The sequence below is a fragment of the Crocodylus porosus genome, unplaced genomic scaffold (assembly GCF_001723895.1).
Source record: "Crocodylus porosus isolate Cpor-Errol unplaced genomic scaffold, CroPor_comp1, whole genome shotgun sequence".
NCBI lineage: Eukaryota > Metazoa > Chordata > Crocodylia > Crocodylidae > Crocodylus > Crocodylus porosus.
This window is the reverse complement of record NW_017728906.1, coordinates 192,207,423-192,227,144: the sequence shown is the minus strand read 5'-3', so window position 1 is coordinate 192,227,144 and position 19,722 is coordinate 192,207,423. Positions and strand designations below refer to the sequence as shown.

General features: G+C 42.5%; 1 protein-coding gene across 4 annotated transcripts in view; it reads right to left on the bottom strand.

Annotated features, from left to right (window-relative positions):
- The window catches only part of DLG2 (discs large MAGUK scaffold protein 2), a 1,592,593-nt gene that overhangs the window by 512,535 nt on the left and 1,060,336 nt on the right, over positions 1 to 19,722 (bottom strand). For all 4 annotated transcript variants that reach the window (XM_019530402.1, XM_019530399.1, XM_019530401.1 and 1 more), the window contains one exon: positions 12,934 to 13,058. In XM_019530402.1, the coding sequence (XP_019385947.1) occupies positions 12,934 to 13,058 (125 nt within the window). The remainder of the gene's footprint in view (positions 1 to 12,933; positions 13,059 to 19,722) is intronic.

Genomic DNA, 19,722 nt, shown 5'->3' with positions numbered 1-19,722 from the left:
TATTTTATGTATTAACATAGCCTAATAATATATATGTTTGTTGGGATTTGAACTGCATTTTTTTCAGTGAGAGGTTCAGCTGCTGAAGTGGAAAATAAATTATTTGCCCGGCTCTGTCCTAAATACTTAGCTGTAAATCAAGAAACTTAGCCAACTGTGCAATTGGGTTAAGTTGTGGCTCCTGGGCTCCTGCCCAGGCAACTTTCCCACCATCACTCTGGCTGCAGCAGTAGCTAGAGTCTGTGGCCTCCTCCTTCCTCTTCTGACTTCGGTTGTCTGCTCCTGTCCCAGGGTGAGGCGGTACAGAGCAGCACGCCCAAGATAGATGAAGGTGAACCTAGAGCCCTGCAGGTGCACAGTGCAGCAGTTGCAGGGATAGGGGGCACAAAATGTAGCAGTGCGGAGGAGCACCTATGTGATACAGCAAGGATGTTCATATGGCCTGCTGCCTGGGAAAGCTTGTGGCTTACCCTGATGTGGTCCATGGGTGTGCAGCCCCCACTGGTGTTTGGCCCCCACCTGCTTAGAAGATGGACAGCCCTGCTCTAAGTTATATTCCAAACACAATCCCTGTCCTGAAGAGCCAGAAAACCGAAACACAGACCAAAGACAAGTTAGGAAGGCATAGTAGCCAAGTCTATCCAATTAATTCAACTGTTTATTTTATATTATGAAACTGTTAGGATGTGAACAGATGGAACATTTACAGCTCTTTGGCAGGTGGGGGACCCTTATGATGATGTGGGTGAATCCAGTGCGCCCGTTCCATTAGCCTGCTTTTAACCTGCAGTAGACCAATTGAAGCAGTGAGAAATGACTGCTGTTTAGCTTAAATTACGGTGAGTTAGAAGCAAGGAGATGACAGCAGCAGATGAGCAGCAAGTCTCCCCCCCTTAAAAGGTACAGCAGTATGTCTGTTCATACTTGTAGTATGGCAATGAAGATGTACAATGGGAGAGACAGAGACAATTTGACTAAAGAGGGACAATGGACAAAAAGATAGATGGGTGGAGGTGGCAGGGAAAAAGGGCTGCCTGGAAGATGAGAACCGTCATGGGCCAAGAAAGTAAGGTTGGGCAATGGTGTGATTGAGGAATACCTCCTTGTAGCACCAAAAAAATCTCCCTCAAGATCTAATTTTGTGTGAGGCCATGTGCTAATTTGTCACTGGAAAATAGAGACTCTCTTTAATTTGCATCTTTTGCGATCATTTCAGGGGCGGCATTCCCCCTTTTACCGGGGAATGAGTTGGTACCTTGCCCCCCCTGCCCCCCGCATCTACCATCTCCAATGCTTGGCATCTCTAGTTCTGACCACCTTCTAACCCCTCCTCTGTCCCACTATCTATCCTCTGACTCCCCTCTCACCAGTCTTAGGCACTCTCATTTCTGCTGCTCTTCCTGTTCGGTCAACCTAAAGATACCACACTCTTTAAATCTCTTCCTCTGACAGAGGTCAGCGGGGGGTCTGATACAAGTCTGGCAAGCAGAAAACATGGCAGCTTCTACTGGTGGCCAGGAGAGAAAAAAACAAAAGTGAAAAGCTCCCCATCACCACTGGTCTTTGAAGCCAGACACTGTGCGCTGCACAGGAGAGGTAGAGAGAAAAGCAAGACGACGCCGTTAGGTAGCGATGGGCTACAGGAAGCAGAGCCGGTTGTGTTAAAGAGGGCCAATTGGCTAGGATGAGATGGAAAACGAGGGCGGGGTAGAGGGGGGAAGGGAACCTCGATGAGTCTGAGTCGAATAACCAGGGCCCTTAGAAGATCAGGAAGCTCCTCCCAGCCGTTACTCCCCACATAGCGAAGGAAGACCCAAGCCCCGAGAAAGCATCTCTGGGAGGGCACAGGACAGGGAGAGCTAAAAATCTCTGCCTTACCTTCTGACCATTCAGCTGGAGCTGCTCCTGGCTGATTTGTGAGCAAGGAGCTCCAAGGATGTGGGGATTTCAAAGTGCACCTCTTTCAGGCTCCTGGTGGCTGCTGCTGTTTCTCCCTATGCACAAGGGGCCAAGCCACAGGGTCTGACACCTTGGCCCAGTCCCTCTTGGTCCACAGAGAGAGGACTGGGAAACTCGCCTCTGAATCCAAATGTTCCAGCTGCCAGATGTAACCCGAGCTCTTTAGCTGTTCTTCACCTTTAGTTAAATCCTCCCAACCGAAACTAACACTATCTGAAGCACAGTCATGTTGGTGCAGGAAAACCAGTTGCAACAGATAACCCAGAAGGCTCTTCCAGAGTCTATTTTTACAAGCGCTTTTCATCTGGGGCCCTTGAAGTGCTTGGCAAACATGAACACGTTAAGATGCACAACAACTCTGTGAGGCAAAGATAATGATCGCTGTACCCATTTTACAAGTGGAGAAACACGAGCACAAAGGAGCAAAAGCATTGCCAAATATCAAGTGTCACAAGCTGAGAGAAAAACAGCCAAGGAGCTCTGACTCTCTGACTCCTACACTAACAAGTAGAAAACAATCCCTTCAGTGCTGGACTGATCAAGGCAAGCTTTTCCAAAGTAATCCGTATCACAAAAGACACAGCTCCAGCTTCTTACTTGATGTCACCTTGAACAACCATCACCATCGTCATGTCAGCGCCAACAACAGTTTAAATACTTAGCTAGGCAGTGGGACTTGCCACTTCTTACACAGCGTGCAAATTAGCAAAGTGAATTACTCTGCTTTTTGGCCATGACGTGACTCAGAATAGCATGCAGCGGCAAGTCAGAACAAAAGGAAATGTGTGCACAACATGAATTTTTTGTCAAGACCTGCATGCCATGTGCCAGGAAATTTCACAGCTCGCCCCCAGAAACACCTACAATGCAAAGCTCAGAACAGAAAGTGAAGGAAGGGAGTCTAGGGCTAGAGAAGCCGCAGGAAAGGTGGTCCTGTTTGTTCTGGGTAAAGTCCCAAATTTGAAACTACAGCTCAGATTCCCAGTAGGGTAAAAAATAACCCGGAGCCTGCCTATCTTTCAGTGCTGTGGCACTCCCTGCCCCTGTCAGATATAGGAAGCGAGGAGGTAACCAAAAATATAAACATTTTAAACATTAAAGCTTTATTTCTTCCATTAGAAAGGGCTTAGGGTTTGGGTTTCAACTGTTTAACAGGGGCTGAAGTCAAGTCCTATTTTATTCAAACCATTATCCTCAGACTTACAGGAAAGTGGAAGGAATGGAAAGGCACTTAGGGTCCAAGTCCTGTGTTCCCAGGGCGGGGATACCCATATCCAGTGTTTAAGAGGAGCCACTTGGGATATTCAGGAGTGGACATCTGGATCTGCATCATGTGGGCAGTATAAACTGAGAACTCCCCCCTAAATGCAGTGCAGATGTACTATCAGAGTTTGCAAGCCCCTTACAAAGTTATGGCCATCTTATATGGAGCCAGCTGTGTAATGTTTTCCTGATTAATGCTAGACTCTGTAGAGACCTGGTGATTTCCCAGCTATATAATCATAGAAGCTTTCTTGGCCCACATAAGTGATTATTGTAATTGCAATTGCAGTTCAGAGGTGCTGATGAAACAGTCACTTGGGTTTGGCCTCATAGCGCTGTTCTGCTGGTTGCAGCATTTTCAGGCTATTATTATAATTTCTAGGGAGATGGGTATTAAATGCATATGATAGAATTGGTGAGATAGATTTATTAATCACTTCAGTCCTGTTGGATTAAATAATGAAGCCGATAGGTCATAATGTACCTGCAGTGGTCTCCGGCTTTGAGTAATGCTGATGTGCTCAACCACTGCGCAGAAGCAATGGTTGAAGTCAGTAGGGAAGAAGTAATGAAGCTATGGGGTGAAGAAACACTGATCTTTCTGTTTCAGCTGCCCAACACTTTCCCATTATAAAAATCCCTGTGACCTTTTTTGACAAGCTCTAGCTGCCAACAGGCTTTTGAAATTCAGTACAGGAGAAAGCTCACAGGCTAGAGAATTGACTTTTATTTATCCCATTAAAATCTGTTCATGTTTAGGTGAGAAGTAAACTGTTTAAAAAAAAATCACTATTTCTCATCTCACACTGTTGTTGCTCCGAAAACTTTTGACAACCTGCTAAAATAGTCAGTGAAATAAACTGGGAGGGACTTCAGGAGGCTACCTAATCCAACCTCCTCCTCAAGGAACATCTCTGTCTAACACTCCTGATAGATGCTTTTCTAAAAAACCTTACAGAAACAGTTTCTACAATGTCTGTAGGGAACACGTTCCAGGGGTTAATCATCCTCAGCATTTCCAAAATGTCTTCCCAATAGTCAACCTTAGTCTCCCCTGATGCAAATTAAGCCTTACTACTTTATCCTGACTCCTCTGGACACCAAATACAAATTCACTGTCTTCCTCTTCTTGTATTTAAGACTTAACAATCTGAGCCTCACTCTTCTCTAGGGAGAATTATCCCAATTTTTCCAGGGTTTCGTGGTACGTCACATTTTCTAGACCTTTAAGAATTTTTTTGCTCTTCTCTAGACTTTCTTGAAATGTTGGCTGCTTGCAAACAGGGGAAAAAAAGAACAAAACAAGACAGCACTTTCCTTTCAGGTTGGTGCGTCCCCTGCATGGAGCACAGCACATGCCCAGAGAGGCATAGCATCAGTTTGACCCGGCTCGCCCAACATCTGTATAGACTGCACACTTCAGCAGGGCTCTTTGGCGCTTTTATCTAAGAGCTGATTGAATCAGCTGTGCAATGTTTTCCTGACTCTTGCTAGACTCTGTAGAGACCTGGTGATTTCCTAGCTATTACATCTAATCTGCTATTAGATAAAAGCACCAAAAAGCCACATTGAAGCACACAATCTATACAGACGTTGGGTGAGCGGAGTCAAGCTGACATGTCTCTTCCGGCGAAGCACTGTTCTGTTTTGTTTTTCATGTCTGTCAGTGGGTTACGCTGTGCCTAAAACTGGACAGGCCTCATTAGTGCTGAACAGAGCAGAGGAATTGCTTTCCTTGACTTGTATGGATACTCCTATTAAAACATCCCAGTATGTAATTAGGCCTTTTTTGCAACAATACAGCATGTGATCCATGTTTGTGTCTTTCCACATTTAGTATTTATTCAGTCTGCTGTACCTTCCCAAGTGCAATACTGTATATGCGCCCTTATTAATTATCACCCTATTTATTTCAGCCTACTTTTCTAATGTATCCGTCAGTTTAAATCCTAATCCTGTTCTCTAGCATGCCTCAACCCCATCCAACTTTGTGTCACCTACAAATTTAATAAGTGCATATGCAATGCCATTCTCCAAGGCATTCATGAAAATATTGAACAGGGTCAGACCCAGAGCAGACCATAGGTGAACACCTCTCTCTGGTATCTTAAAGGTGCCTACAAACCAATTGTTTGACAATATGTTTCATTATCTGTATGAGTATCAAAGGTAGACTGGATAGCCTTTCATTTCCCTGGATCTTTTTCTTTCCAATTTTTAAAATACAGACACTATGTTTGCAATTTTTCACTCTTCTGGGACCTCACCTGACCTACACAGTCCTCAAAGATTATAAACCAACAACTCTGCACTTACACACTTCAACCAATGCCTTGAGTACTCGGATGAACCTTGCTAGGCCCTTCTGACTGAAAACATCTAGCTTACCTAAATAACGTCTAGCCTGGGTAAGGAGCTCAAATTCGACATGGAGAGAAGAAGCATATGGAGAGATCATGTGAGAGACGAATGATGCGGTCAGAGCAGCAGGAAGGAGAACTGCTCATCAATAGCACTTCACCTGGATGAGCGGGAGGACAAGGCGATCATTCGAACAATTTAAGTCCCAGTGAATGCAGTTGTGTGCTCATTTGAAGAAATCAATTTTTAGAACCGTAGAAAGTGTGTCTAAGTAGTACATGGGATCATGCTTTTTGTTACCCCATTTATAGTGTGGGGATTTTTCTTATACACGTCTCTCATGAAGCTGAAAAGTCTTCCTAAGCTGGATTCATAATTTTTTTCTTTTTTAATGATAGCACAAAATTAACACACACAGATATTTGGTTAGTAAGCTCATAAACTTCCTAACGGACTAGGACAGAACGTGCAGACAATAATTCATGCTCTAATTTATGGTTGTCTGCAAAGAAAGCATGTTTTGTTTAATGGGGTGAACATCTCTTTATTAGCTTACTACTAAATTATATACTGAACTAATGGCACTGTCAGAGGTCTGTAAACAGTGCAGATATGAATTGGAGTTTTGCAGCAGTACTCTAATTATTAGTAATGTCCTGGGAAGGATTGTGCCAACAGCAACATATTTTAGCACAGCTGTTGGTGCCTTAAATTCCAGACCAAAATTTACAATCCCACATTGTACAAAGTAGACTCTCTTATATTGTGATCTGCACTGCAGATGAAGCATTGCCACTTCATTTGGGAAGTGTCTTGGCTCATACCTTTAAAACTTGTCCTAGTAAGAACTCTTCACAGTGTTTTGCACTGTACCAAATCTTTGCCCCTTCCCTCAAAAACTCCCTCCAGGGGCAATTCCAGTGCTAAGAGAGCCACAGAATATCCTCTGCCCATGTTTCAGGAGGAAGCTGTTAAGTTTCATGCTTTTAATTCACTTCATACCAAACAAAAGACCGCTTTAAAATAACGTTCCAATAGACCCCCTATAGAATTTTTAATATTTCTCTTTTTGTTCTTTATTATTAAATAGATTTGCATGAAAATATATTTGCAATTGTTCATCGCTCCTGGGCTCCTGCTGCTAATACCTAGCTAAAATTATAATCCGCCAGCACATCACAGTGGGTTTCCTGATAAGTCTGCAAAGAGCAGAATCTTTATTTTCTAAAACCCTTTTCTATTAGACAACCAACGAAGCCCAAGGGGGCACAAAAATAAGTGCAGTGGGATCTGAGTCATACACCAAGTCTGCCTCATGTAACCTTGAGCCAGTGATTTTAGTTTTTGTCTCCCATCCCCATGTGTAGACCAATACTTTCTTACAGTTCTTTCCAGAACCAATCAAATTAATGACAATAATGATGCCATGGTGATCTATATAAAAGCCTTTGTAGATCCTCGGCAGTGGCTATTTTACCAGGCTGCAGTTATAAAACAAGTGTCAGAGCTCCAAGAGCTCAGGAGAATACAGCACTCAAAGCCTAGAATAGTAGTTCTCAACCTGTTCAGCTTCACGGCCCACCTCCATAAATTTTTTAGTGGCACCCTGCTGAGAAACAACCAGCTAAAATTCAGCTGGTGCCATGCGAGGGTGACAGAAGCAGGGTCTCACCCCATCGGCCCTGCTTTTTCTACAGTCTGACCCTCCCCGCCTTAGGTGTATAACTGAAGGGGCAAGTGTGACCCCCATCAATGCAGCTGGTCCTCTAGCGACTGACATGCTGATGCCAGGTCCGCTCAGGACCGCTGGCCCCAAGAGCATGTGAGCAGCAGGGGATGAACTGATGAGTGTGGCCCCATGCCCTCCCATTCACATGCACATACAACAGATTGTGCTCCTGGAAGTGCAAGCGCTGCTGGGGTGGGGAGCAGCTGAAGGTGCCGCTTGTCCACAGCATGCTGGGACACCCAGCACTGGGCAGGAGGAGAGGGAGCAATCGCTTTCCTCCTCATTCAGGGACATCAAAAGGGTCTCAGCCCGGCTGAAAATCGGTATCCTAAAAGAATGGCAGGCATGGCTACCAGGCAGCACACCAAGAAACTGTGCTATGGCCTTTTCAACAGATAGGCCAGACATGCTGTCCAATGGACTTTGGTAAGTGTTTCTAGGCACCATCACTTCCTTTTGTCGACCCCCTCCCAACACCATTTACCTAGGCTCATTTACCCAGAAAGCCTCACGTGCCATGCATTGAGTAGGTCAATAGAAAGAACTGCTGTGATGGTAAAGTGTTTTCCTTGTTTCATTCATGCAATTAAATAGACTGTGATGATTGTTATTATTATAATTATTGTCAACATTATTATTATTGTTATTTCTGACAGCAATAATAAATTATTCCTTATCATTTTGTTATAGACTGTTATTATAAAATAAGAATAAATTATTATTTTTTATTATGATTTCTTCTCAAGAAAAAATAAAGTCACTTTACAATACATGAACAGCATTTCTACTTCTTCACATTGAGGAACTAGTTTAAATTCAGAATGTTTTCTTTACTATTATTTGGCTCGAAGCACATATCACTGCCCCCTACCAGACAGCATTGGAACTGCTCCACTGATGTCAAAAGGCTTAAAACCCAAAGGGAAAATGAAAGATATCTTTCAGCGCAGGTGTCAGGACCTGTATTACGATCATGGACATCCTTTTGGTTGCCATGAAATTCTCAGGGGCCATGGGGTGAGGCATAGTATCAAATATTCATTTTCTGCCAATTCCTGCTTTCCTGGCTATAAGGGCAGTTGAGAAGAATATTAAGAACAACTGAAATCTAATATTCCATAAACCCCATCTTTCCAAAAAAAAAAAAAAGGAAAAATGAAGTCCTTTCTGTAACAGCATTAGTAAGGCTTCCATAACTTTCTCTGTTTTATACAATTAGGTGTTTAAAGAAAGAACGTGAATAAAGAAACCCCCACTTTTTCTCAGTGGGGCTTACAGTGAATTTCTTGGGCACTGAGGGTGAGGGACACCTGAGTTAGCAGACCTACCTGAGGGGGGGGTCCCAGGGTTACTGGCACCCTGAGGATCCAGAATCCGGCACATCGCCCGGCCTAGTGTGCCGGCGGAGGTTACATATAGAAAATGTCAATTATCACGTTGGTTGGTGGAGACTACCTCTACCACAGGAGTACTTATTCCTTCAGTGACATATCAGTAATGGTCATGGACATTCCCAAGTGTCCGTGTTACAGTGAGACAATTACCAGTGTTCAATCAGGGAAACAGTATTATGCCTTGAGAAGGATGAGGAAAAAGTGAACACAGGAAAAAGAGAGTTTTTTTGGCATGGTAACACTTAGGCATGCATTCAAGATGACTCTAGCACTGACACTAATGGTGTTTGGAGTAGAAGATAAGTCGTGGGACTGTGGAATCCTTCTCCCCCGCAAGAGAAAACTCAGGTCCGAATTATTGCTGGGGAACAAAAGAAAATGGCCTCTCCCCTCCTCACCCCCCCCTCCTTGCCCCAAAAGCAAAATGGATCATTTTGAAATCTGCATGTAAATACGACTTTGGCATTCTGCCCAGATTCTTACAGCTGAAAATTATGGCTTCTCCTGCGAGTCCCCAAGCACGTTCATTATAAGACACAACAAGATTTCATAAAAATAAGACACAAGATAGCAATACTGTTTGCATGTGTGATGAAGAGAAGTGGACAAATAAAAATCCTCACACTTTAGAAATAATTTTTAGGGAGGGCTCTAAAGAACTTGCATAGAGGGCAAGAGAGTCTTTTTAGGAAGCTAGGAAGGAGCTTTGTGGGAGGGGGGGCAGAGCATTCATACCCCTGGCTATTTATCTGAAACCACTGAAGTCTTTCTATGACCTGCACTAATGCTAAGCCTCAGGACTGATTTTCATAGGGATAAAGGGCTGGAAGGAACCTCCTGGGTCACTGAATCCAGTCCCCTACAATTCTACGCAACCACACAATATAATAATCTATGTCATAAATTTGCTGTGCTCCATCTTCCCAGTGTCACATCAAATGCTTTACTGAAATCCACACCAAAGCGTGCTACTGCATCTGCCCTTATCTAAGAAAGTGATCATCACATCAAAAATAGATATCAAGTGAGCTTGCCTTTGGTAAACCTATGTTGTATGTTACTTCATTTTCCACTTGCCAACAGTGTGTTTAATTATTTTCCTCCCTATTTTGTTCTGAAGCCCTGCATACAGGTCTAGTTTCCCAAATCCATTTTTTCTCTCTTCCATATATGTACTTTGTTTTCTATTCTCCAGTCCCATGGTAATATTTTTGCCTTGATAGATTAATTAAAAATGCCTATCATCAGCCTTGTGCCATCTGTTTCAGAATTCTGGGATGGAAATCATCAGTTTTCTTGCCCTCTGACTTGAGTGCACTAAACTCAAAATGGTAATTTCTATTATCCAGTCTGCCTTTGGTCCCCATGATCAACACCTTAGTTCTTACTGAAACCTGAGAAAAAAGTGCCATATTCATTTAGTTTTGGCACCATACCTAGGCTGTAATCTCTATTTCATCTCCACTGCATCACAGCTCTGCTTCCTCTTTCCCTCTTCTCTTTATATTTATATAGTTAAAAAACTTTGGTCCATTGCGTTAACATTGTTTGGGAGGTTCAACTCATCTTGAATTTCAGCAATTCTCATTTTATCCCCCCACTTTCTGACCTCTAAGAAGTGAACATAAAGGCTTTTTTGCAAGCCACATAATCCCAAGCAAGTATGTGCCAGCACACAAAATAGTTCAATCCCAAAAGCTTTCCAGCAAGAAAGGAGTTTTCTTTGCCTGCTCTTCAGATTCAATTGTAAGTTCAGCTACACCTTGATAAGTTGCTCTAACAACTTGGCGATTTGTGAAGAATTGAAGTTTGCAAAACATGACACCAGGCCAAAGGCACTATTGGTTATTATTTTTTTAATGGTAGCTTTTTGAACTATTTATGAAAGCGCAACATTTTGCAATGTGCTAGTAAATATTATGTAGTATATTTGTAAAAATGCTTTCATTATAGGATGACTCACTATCAAATCTTTGCTGGGATGAAGTTTAGGACTGACAGTTTTATTTTTAATGTGAATTAATGGGCTTCATTCTTCTGCTATGTTTTGTGATTGTAGAAGGTCCCTAAATACTTTACATGCAGTAATTGCTAAATAATCACAAGTTAAATCCATGGTCATTAATCAGTACCATAATGAGTTACAAAATGGTTGTTTTTATAGGAAGATACTTTAAAGTTAGGCTTTGATGCATTTGGGGCACAGAGAGAAGTGACAATTTTTGCCTGATTCAGTCACAGAAAGTGATCTATAGCCATGACCAAACACAAATGCACAGCTGCTGACAGCTTCAAAAATGGCCAATTGGAGGAAAATCTGACCCCTCATTCCATGAAGGGTCAGACAAAGATGTTTCAAAACAGAGCATTTTCTGTAACTTCTGTCTGGCCAATCTGTTACTGTTTCCACAAAGGGAGAGGGGCAAGGGAGCAGAAGGAGTTCAGTCTGGGGGGCTTTCAGCATCTACTGGAGGGTGGGGCAGGTGGACTGGAGCCCCCCAGGTGTGGGGGGGAAGCTCCAATTCACCCTTAGCATCTTCCAGTGCTGGCTGGGGACCCCTAGAAGAGCTCCGTCTGCGCCCCTTCCTCCCTCCCATTCTGAAAACTTTGCAACACTGCAGAGAGGCCACTGCTAGGAGAAAATGGCTGCAGCTGCAGCCAACAGCTAGATTCCCCTCCCCCCTAGAACCAGCAGTGAACTTCTGTTTGGTCCGGGGGATCACTGCAACTCAGAGCACTTCCTGCCAAGTGCTGTATTTCTGTCTTCAGTGGTCTTTTCAGTAGACTAAACTAAGCTCTGCTTCCTTCATAGCATCTGATGAAGTAACTGCTGCTCGTGAAAGCTTATGCATCTCTGATTTAGTCAATCTATAAGGTGCAAATCTACCTTGACTTCTGCTTGGCTTCAGACTAATACAATTAACTACTTCTCAAAATAAGATGATCTGTTAAACCAGTTAAAAGTCTTTCCAAATAGATCTATTTGGAAACTTTACATCAAAAACATATGGCCTTTTGGGATAGTGTATTCTAATTAGTTGTAGTTTGGTTGTGGCTGGAAGTTACCCATTGTTCTAGGTAGCTATATACTTGCCCATCTGCAATCTATGTCTACCCCTGTCCAGTGTTACGCTTAAGGCATTTATACACATACATTTTTGTGCTCTGATGCACTGGAGATCTGTGAGCTGATGCACACTGCACTACATCGCGTGCAGCTGTGTAAGTGGCAAACTGCATGTCAGCATGCAGAAAATGGTGGCAGTGCACTTTTGAACTGAAAACCTTTGATGTGTTTTAATTCAAAAGCATGCCACCACCATTTTCTCAGTGCTGATGCACATTTCGCTGCTTTTGCAACTGGCCTATTCCCACTTACTGTGCAGTAATTTATTGTGCAGTAAATTTAAGTCAGCATAAATGCATGTATAGACATGCTCACTGTGAAGGATCAGAGACTAACAATTTTAATTCAGGCTTCTTCAGATAACTTGTCTCTTCAGAACACCGCAGGTCTTAGCAGCTGGCAAACAAGAGATGGTCCTTGGAAATAACTGAAACTCAGGTCTGCAGGAGTCATGCTGACTCAGACCAGGACTTTGAATCTGCCCATAAATGAAGGGGAAGGGTGACCACTGTTGTCATATAACCACGTGGGCTCTTGTTGGCTATTCACCCTCAGGAGCTAGTGGCTAAGTCCTCAAGGTGACAGTAATGACTTCTGAGGGAAAAAAATCTGAGTGGCAGTCCAAAGACAAGAAGGGGTTCTCAAAGTGCAATATAAAGGGGGAAGCTGAAGTCAGCTGGGTATACCTCCTTGATTCATTATGCAGAGGCAACTTGGACCACTGGTTCCAAGTCCCCCAAGGATATATGTGTAAAGACCAGGTATAGTAAAGCTCCTCACTGGTATGTCACTTCCCTCTCCCTGCCCTCCATGATCTCACCGTGCCTTCTTACACCTCTTTAAATGGGGAGCATGGAGAAGAAGGAGGTGCTCCCTCTGGCAGTTTCAGCCCAGCAAAGAATTAGTTCCCTTCACAGAGGAGTTAACTTTCTCTAGTCAGATTATGTTGCTTATGCAGCACAAAACAGTCTTAACAGACAGGATAATCTAGTCCTATGTGTTTTATGCCTTCTGCAAAGCACTTCGCATACACCGTATGAAAGCATCAATGACAACAGTGCATTTCATTTCCAAATGTCTGTAGTTCACCAAGGCTTTACCTGAGTCTTCCATCCTCTGCTGCAGCTCCTCCTGGTATAATCTTAGTAATAAATATCCCAGGATCATCCCCAATGTGTGGGTTGTCTGTTCCTCCAGCAATGCTGAACCCCAGGCCAGAATTACCCTGGAAGAATAAATCAGAAGACAAATTTAGTATCTGATGCCAAGTTTCTATAGCATTACACTGCAGTATATGAGCAAAGTCTAAGCACTTCTTAGAGACAAGATTTTCTTTAGTGGTACCATGCTTTCAGGTATGCATGATTCAACAAGAAAAAAATCCCTGTCAGCTAAAACAGAGCGATTTCCTCTCAGAGCTGATGACATAATGTATGCAGACTCAACGGAAGCAGGAGTTCAACAATTCTCAAAAGCCTCCACATAATTTAATAGCTCAAACTTCAATGAGATTCAATAAGACTAGGCCCTTACACTATTTAGGACCTTTTGAAATTTTAATCTGCTTTTTCAATTATCTGTGAAGAAACATCACAACCAGCTTCTCAATAAAAATGGAAACGAGCATTATTTCACACTAAAGTCAAAATGCCAATTTTTTTCTTTTGAAAAACAGTGACTGCTAACATTCAAATAATCGTTTCTGATTCATGAGCAATTTTTAGCAGATCTTCTACACATCTGCAATTGTTTGGAGGAGCTGTGAATACATGAATTGCAGAATCCTGATCTTTTATTCTTTATACCCATACTGGAGAGAGAGAGAGACATATAAAGAGTGCATGAGTTCATTTTCATACTATATGCTTATTGGCCATTTTAAAAACTAATACTACAATTATGTCAGTGAGTACAGAAAGCTCATTGGACTAGCATGATTAAGGCACAAAATCTTTTGTAGTTAGTGGCATACAAGGAAGGACAGCAAACACTAACTTCTGGCTTTTGTAGTTCCCAGGCAGAATGAACAGGTAGGTGTTCATTAACAGCTCTGTCACCCTTCTGCTGAGTACAGAGTAAGGATCAAATCCATGCCTCTAGAGCTGCTGCAAGACACCTTTACAGTTCTGCCACATAGAAATATGCAAAAATTTTTAAAGTTTCACTTTTTAAAAAAAGTGAGGATAGACAGACATTCTTGTGAAGAGCAGTACTGGAGCTATGCACTCCTAGCATCCTGTAGCACTCTCCCCTGATGAGTCCAGGGTGTTTTGCAAAACAGGACCTTAGCTTTACCACCCCCCTCTCAGCTACTGAGGCTAAAAGTACAATTTGTTCACCAAATCAGCTGAAAGCAATATGCTTGTTTTGAACTTTTATTTCATTCCACCCAAGAGGGTGTATTCACTCCCAGTCTTACTTGTAGACAGATTTCTCCCTTGGTTGCTTCCATGCGAGTGAGGTATAGCCAACACAAACAGGCCTTTATTTCTGTTCTTAAATCTAAACTCTCCCTTTTTAAAATGCACATCAACTAGGAATTAGGTCAGGAATGAGATGTACTGGCAGGGCAGTGTGGGAAAGCCTACATATCATCTGATACAATATGCTGAGCTGTGGACAGTGGTCTTGGTGTTCTGCATTCATGATCAGCACATCTATTATTTTTAAGAGACTTGAATACAATCTGCAGTTCCAGTGTAAGTAAATAGTTGTGAATAATTCTTTAATATCTGGCAAATTTTACTCAAATAAAAAGAACTTTGGTGTTATACATACTGCACTGATATCTAGTGAACTATAATGGGGAAATAAGTAACATTAACCCATTCTGCAAGGAATAATAAGCCCCTTGATGCTGACATGGCAAACCTATTATTCAGTCTCCCTTTCCATCCATTAGGATCATGTCTGAATCCTTTTACATTCTACATATTTTAAAATCTGCCTGATCATACAATACAGGCTTAAATAGTGATTTAAGAATACTTTCCCTAAGATCTCCTACGTGATATGCTGTAGATGAACAGAGAATTTAAATATTTTAATGACTCATCAAAATAAAGATGTCAGGGAGAACACAGGGGCTACATACAGATAGTCAAAAAGCTTGAGGCTGAATTAATTCAGGTTTTGCAGGTTAGTCTAAGCTGCAAAGATTGAACCAATAAGCAAATGACCAGACAACCACTTCTGATTCGGGAAATGCAGACACATGCCTACAGTGGTTCAAGCCAGAACATGAGGGGCACTAGAGCACAGTTGTCTGGTACATAGCCAGCATGGGCTGCATGTTTACTTCCTCTTCCTCCTACACCTGAGGTCTCTGGGATTTGCAATCCAGACTCACAGCAGCAGGACTTTGCAGGGTTGCTCATCACTTCATCTTTCTGCTTCCAAGTGCCTCTAGGATTTGTAGTCCACAATCCCAGCCAGCACTAAGCAAGCAGGAGAGGGCAGCAACATACTTGGGGGAAGGGAAGTTTAACCCCACCCCCTGGGCCCAGACTCTGGCAGGGGTTTGCCTACAGGGGGCAGTGACACAGCCAGTGAGCCAGCCCTCACTGCTCCAGCTAGAGGGCAGAGGGATAGGGCTAGCCCTGCTCTCTGGAGCAGATAGCACAGCCCAGCCAAGCCCAGAGCTGCAAAATACTGGATGCTGGGGCACTGTGATTTAACTTGAATGAGGAAGGGGCCTGGAACAGAAGTTTCATAAACTGCTTTGAGCTAAATCAGTTAAGTCTGATATCAAATTCAACCAGGATTATCTTAAACCAGTTTCAGCCATTCTGAAACTGGTTTACGTGCACTGAGTTTCTATTCTGTTACAGGTTTAAACCAGTTCCTGATCAAATACACTGGTTTATGTGTAACTTCTGTTCCTAGCCAGGGAGTCTTTAGTCCCATCACTTTGAAATATGACCTCTACAATTTAGATATAGGATCACAGCAAGTGCTTTAAAGCATAACTAAAATAGGAAGAGTCTCCTTTTTTTAATTTTCACTATTTAAAGTGGTAGGCTTACTTTTTAAGGAATCCCTCAGCCTCCTAAAGGAAACAAGCATTTTTAGCCTTGACTATAAAGAGATGGAATTCTGCAATAGGGTGCGATTCTCTGGCAGTTAAATCTAACCCTCCAAATCCACTCCCAAGACAGTGGGGGGAAAAGGAAGGTTTGCAGATGAGGCATTGGAGAGGAATTTTTAGCTGGATAGAGAACACAAGTGGATATACATAACCAGTATTCTAGAAGAGCTTTCTTAAATATACTAGAGCTGACCTATTACATGGGTGTGTCGGCCTATTACAGCTCCTCACAAAAGGTTTGCTAGAATTCTTTGCAGGAAATAATTTTGAAAAGGTTTTGTATTTTCTGTACTCTCCCTCCTACCTGGAGTATTTTCTGCACTCTCCCTGTGACTGATTCCTTCCCAACTCAGTCACATTAACTCTTCGGCATTAATAACTATAGCAACATTCACTGTAAGTAATGATATGGTAAAACTGCTGTAGGCTTCTCAAGTGAATCACTTCAAGTCCCTGACATTTATCCATAAATGTGTGTCAGCTATATTGAGATTCTGCCCCTTGGGAGGAACCTTTGAAAAGAACAAGGAAGCAACCTCTTGCTGGCACTTTCAGAACCAGAAAACTGCTAGTAATTAATCTGCCTGCAGTACTTGACTTGATCAACAGGATTTGCAAGCTGTCACTCTAGCTTGCTCGGTATCTCTGTATGTTTCTGGGAAAGATTCTGACACTGGCAAGTAATTTGTGCAATGCAAATGGGCTAGCAACATATCTTCTTTGTGGTTTACAAGTTATCTATAACTGCCTACTAGAGCTACGCAAAGCTTCGGTTTCAGATTTGATTCAGTGGAGATTCAGTCCGATTTGGTGGCGAAATCTCCGAATCCGAATCAAATCAAAAGATCCTTTAAATTCTCCAAATAGAATTGATGCGGAAAGGTTTGGAGATTCAGACATAGACGTAGCTTAACATTTTTTTCTACATACCTCAAGGTAGCAGGTAGCTCATCAGTGCTGTGATGCTGGGCACATGGACTGTCCCACAGAAGCGTTGCGGGCTCCCCAGTGCACTCGGCAGCAGACCCGAAAGTGGATCAGAAGCACTTCCGGTCCACCCCCGGTCCACTGGGGAGTGTACAGACCCCCCCGCACCTCAGCTCAGAAACTGGTTCCTCCTGGGTCTGGGGGAGGGCATCTGGGGTCCCCCCATGGCCAATCGCCAAGCACCCATGTGCTCCCTGGTGTATCCGGAAGTGGACCAGAAGTACTTTCAGTTCACTTCCAGGTTTGCCACCAAGCACCTGGAGGACCCCCCCACAATCCTGTGGGACACTCCATCCACAAAAGCATTGCAGCATTCAGAAGCCGTGTTGGTACCTCGAGGTATGTAGAAAAAACATTTAAAGCTGTATCTATGTCTGAATCGCTGATTCTCCAAATCAGCATCAAATCTTCAGATTCAGCTTCAGCTGATTGAATCAGGGACAGTTATTTGAATCAATTAATCAAATCACTGTACCTGATTTGGGCCAAATCCGAATTGAATAGGGCCCGCTTTGCACACCCTTACTGCCTACCTACAAAGTATTCCTTCTCTTCACTACATCTCACCCATTTCTTCTAAGTGATTTTCCCCACTCCCATTGACTAGCAATTTTTTCTTCTCCTACAGATCTTTTCTCCTCCTTCCTTGTCGCAGATGCTTTTCACATGCTCTTCTCCAACTATGACACTCCTACTTCCATTCTATCCCATCACCTGATTGTAGTTGTGCCCACCTTTATCTTCCTTTACTCTTCTTTTTAATCTCTGAATCTCCACGGGCTCCACAGGCATATTGTAATCTATTTTATTTTATAAAGAATTCACCCATGAACATACCTGCCCTATCTACTACTTCATTCCCCTTTCAGCTTTAAGCTGAACACGTATTTTTAAATGATGTCTGAAGAGTTCCTCTTTTAGTCTAGCTTTCATCCCTTGCTCTCACCTGCAACTGCTCTTGTTAAAGTCTCTAAAGGCTTCTTTCTAGCCCAATCTCAGAGCCAGGTCTCCATCCTCATTCTGCTCGACCTGCCAGCCATCTGCAACCGTGGCCCATACTCTTCCTCTTGAAATGGTCTTCACTCTCATAACTTAGTTCTTCTTCTGTCTCCCTAATTACTCCTTCATCATAATGACAGATCCTCCCCATCAGAAGGCACCCTGGAAAATTTAGCACAGCCTAAGAGTTTAGTGGAAAGAGCTTGATCCTCGTATAATCTGTCTTGTACTACACTGAAGAGGCTTTTAATAAAAGAATTCAAATCACAAGCAAAGAAAATATGTATGGATAAAACATATATAGATATAATTTGCCAACTTTTTAATTGTAAGATCCCCAAACTGCCTATAAGTGCATGCATAGCGTAATAAAGAGGGTGCTACAGATCAGCCTACTCAAGCTGCCTCAGGCTCCTGTCACTTAGGGTTAATCACTTGATCTTTCCACAGATGACTCTCTGCCATGCCCCAGATTTTTTTTGCTTGGCACAATTTTACTCTTCATAGGTACAAAAATACACAAACATCCTCAAATGAAAACAATCCCTCTGTCCACGCTCAGAGATTTATCCTCTTGGCTGAAAGGGGAGCAGATCCTAATTCGGTGTGCCTACATGTACATTAATGTGCTTTTCCTAATGCACATTAAATTTGGTACCTTGAATGAGAGGTACTAAATTAATGTGTATTAGCCTGCCCTAATGCTCAGTAGTGCAAGTGCATGCTTTTTAGGTGGCAATTAATGAGCAGTAGCCTATTTTACTGTGCATTAGCATAATAACATTTTTTATGTGCCACTTTAGTGCACGGTATAATAGACTACTGTGCAGTAAAGAGCACATGTAGACATGATCAGCAACTTGATTAGTAAACAAAATCAAAGTATGAATATTCATCTTATAGAAAGGCTAGGAAATAATGCCAGCATATTCTAGGAGAAAGTGTACAATTTCTCTCCGTCTCTCAACTGATGTATTTGCCATCAGCCAGTATTTTTAATCTATCTACTGAAGCAAGCCATTTTGCTCTGCTGGCAAAGAGTAGGTGTCAACAATAACAAATGCAATACTGTGTTGCAGTGAGCTAGATAGATAAACTATGAACCAAACCTACATCCATTTTCCACTGACTTCACTGAAAGGTTTTATCTGATTAATGATATAGCCAGTTCACATCCTACCTATGTAGTGATTTTTCTCCTCTCACTGGTAAAGTAGATTTACATTATCTTCCTAATTCCACCTATAGTGTCATGTGAGCTATGAGACCATTCTCCACACACCCTTAAAAATATCTCTGTCAGCATAGTCATCTTACCAGTGATCAAACAGTGTAGAGCTAATTTTTTTTTTTACATGTGACTATAAATTTCAGGGTAGTCACAGTATAGTAGCATGATAGCAAGGATCATAAGGCTCTGGATGAGGCATCCAGGTCTATTTAGTGAGATAATCTGACTGAAAATCAGAACTTCTGGTTTCTGTTGTAACCTGGAGTGTACAATTATTTAGCCTTTACTTCAGTTATTCTTTTTCAATTTTTTTTTGTAAGCTGATAATAACACACAGTCGGAGTAGACTGGCCAAGTTCGCCGAAGACACCAAACTTTGGGGCAAAGCATCCATGCCAGAAGACAGGCAGATGATCCAGGCTGACCTGGACAGGCTCAGCAAATGGGTAGACGAGAACTTGATGGTGTTTAAATGCAAGGTTCTCCACCTTGGGAAGAAAAACCTGCAGCATCCTTATAGGCTTGGCAGTGCTACACAGGCTAGCACTATGGAAGAAAGAGACTTGGGGGTCATCATTGACCACA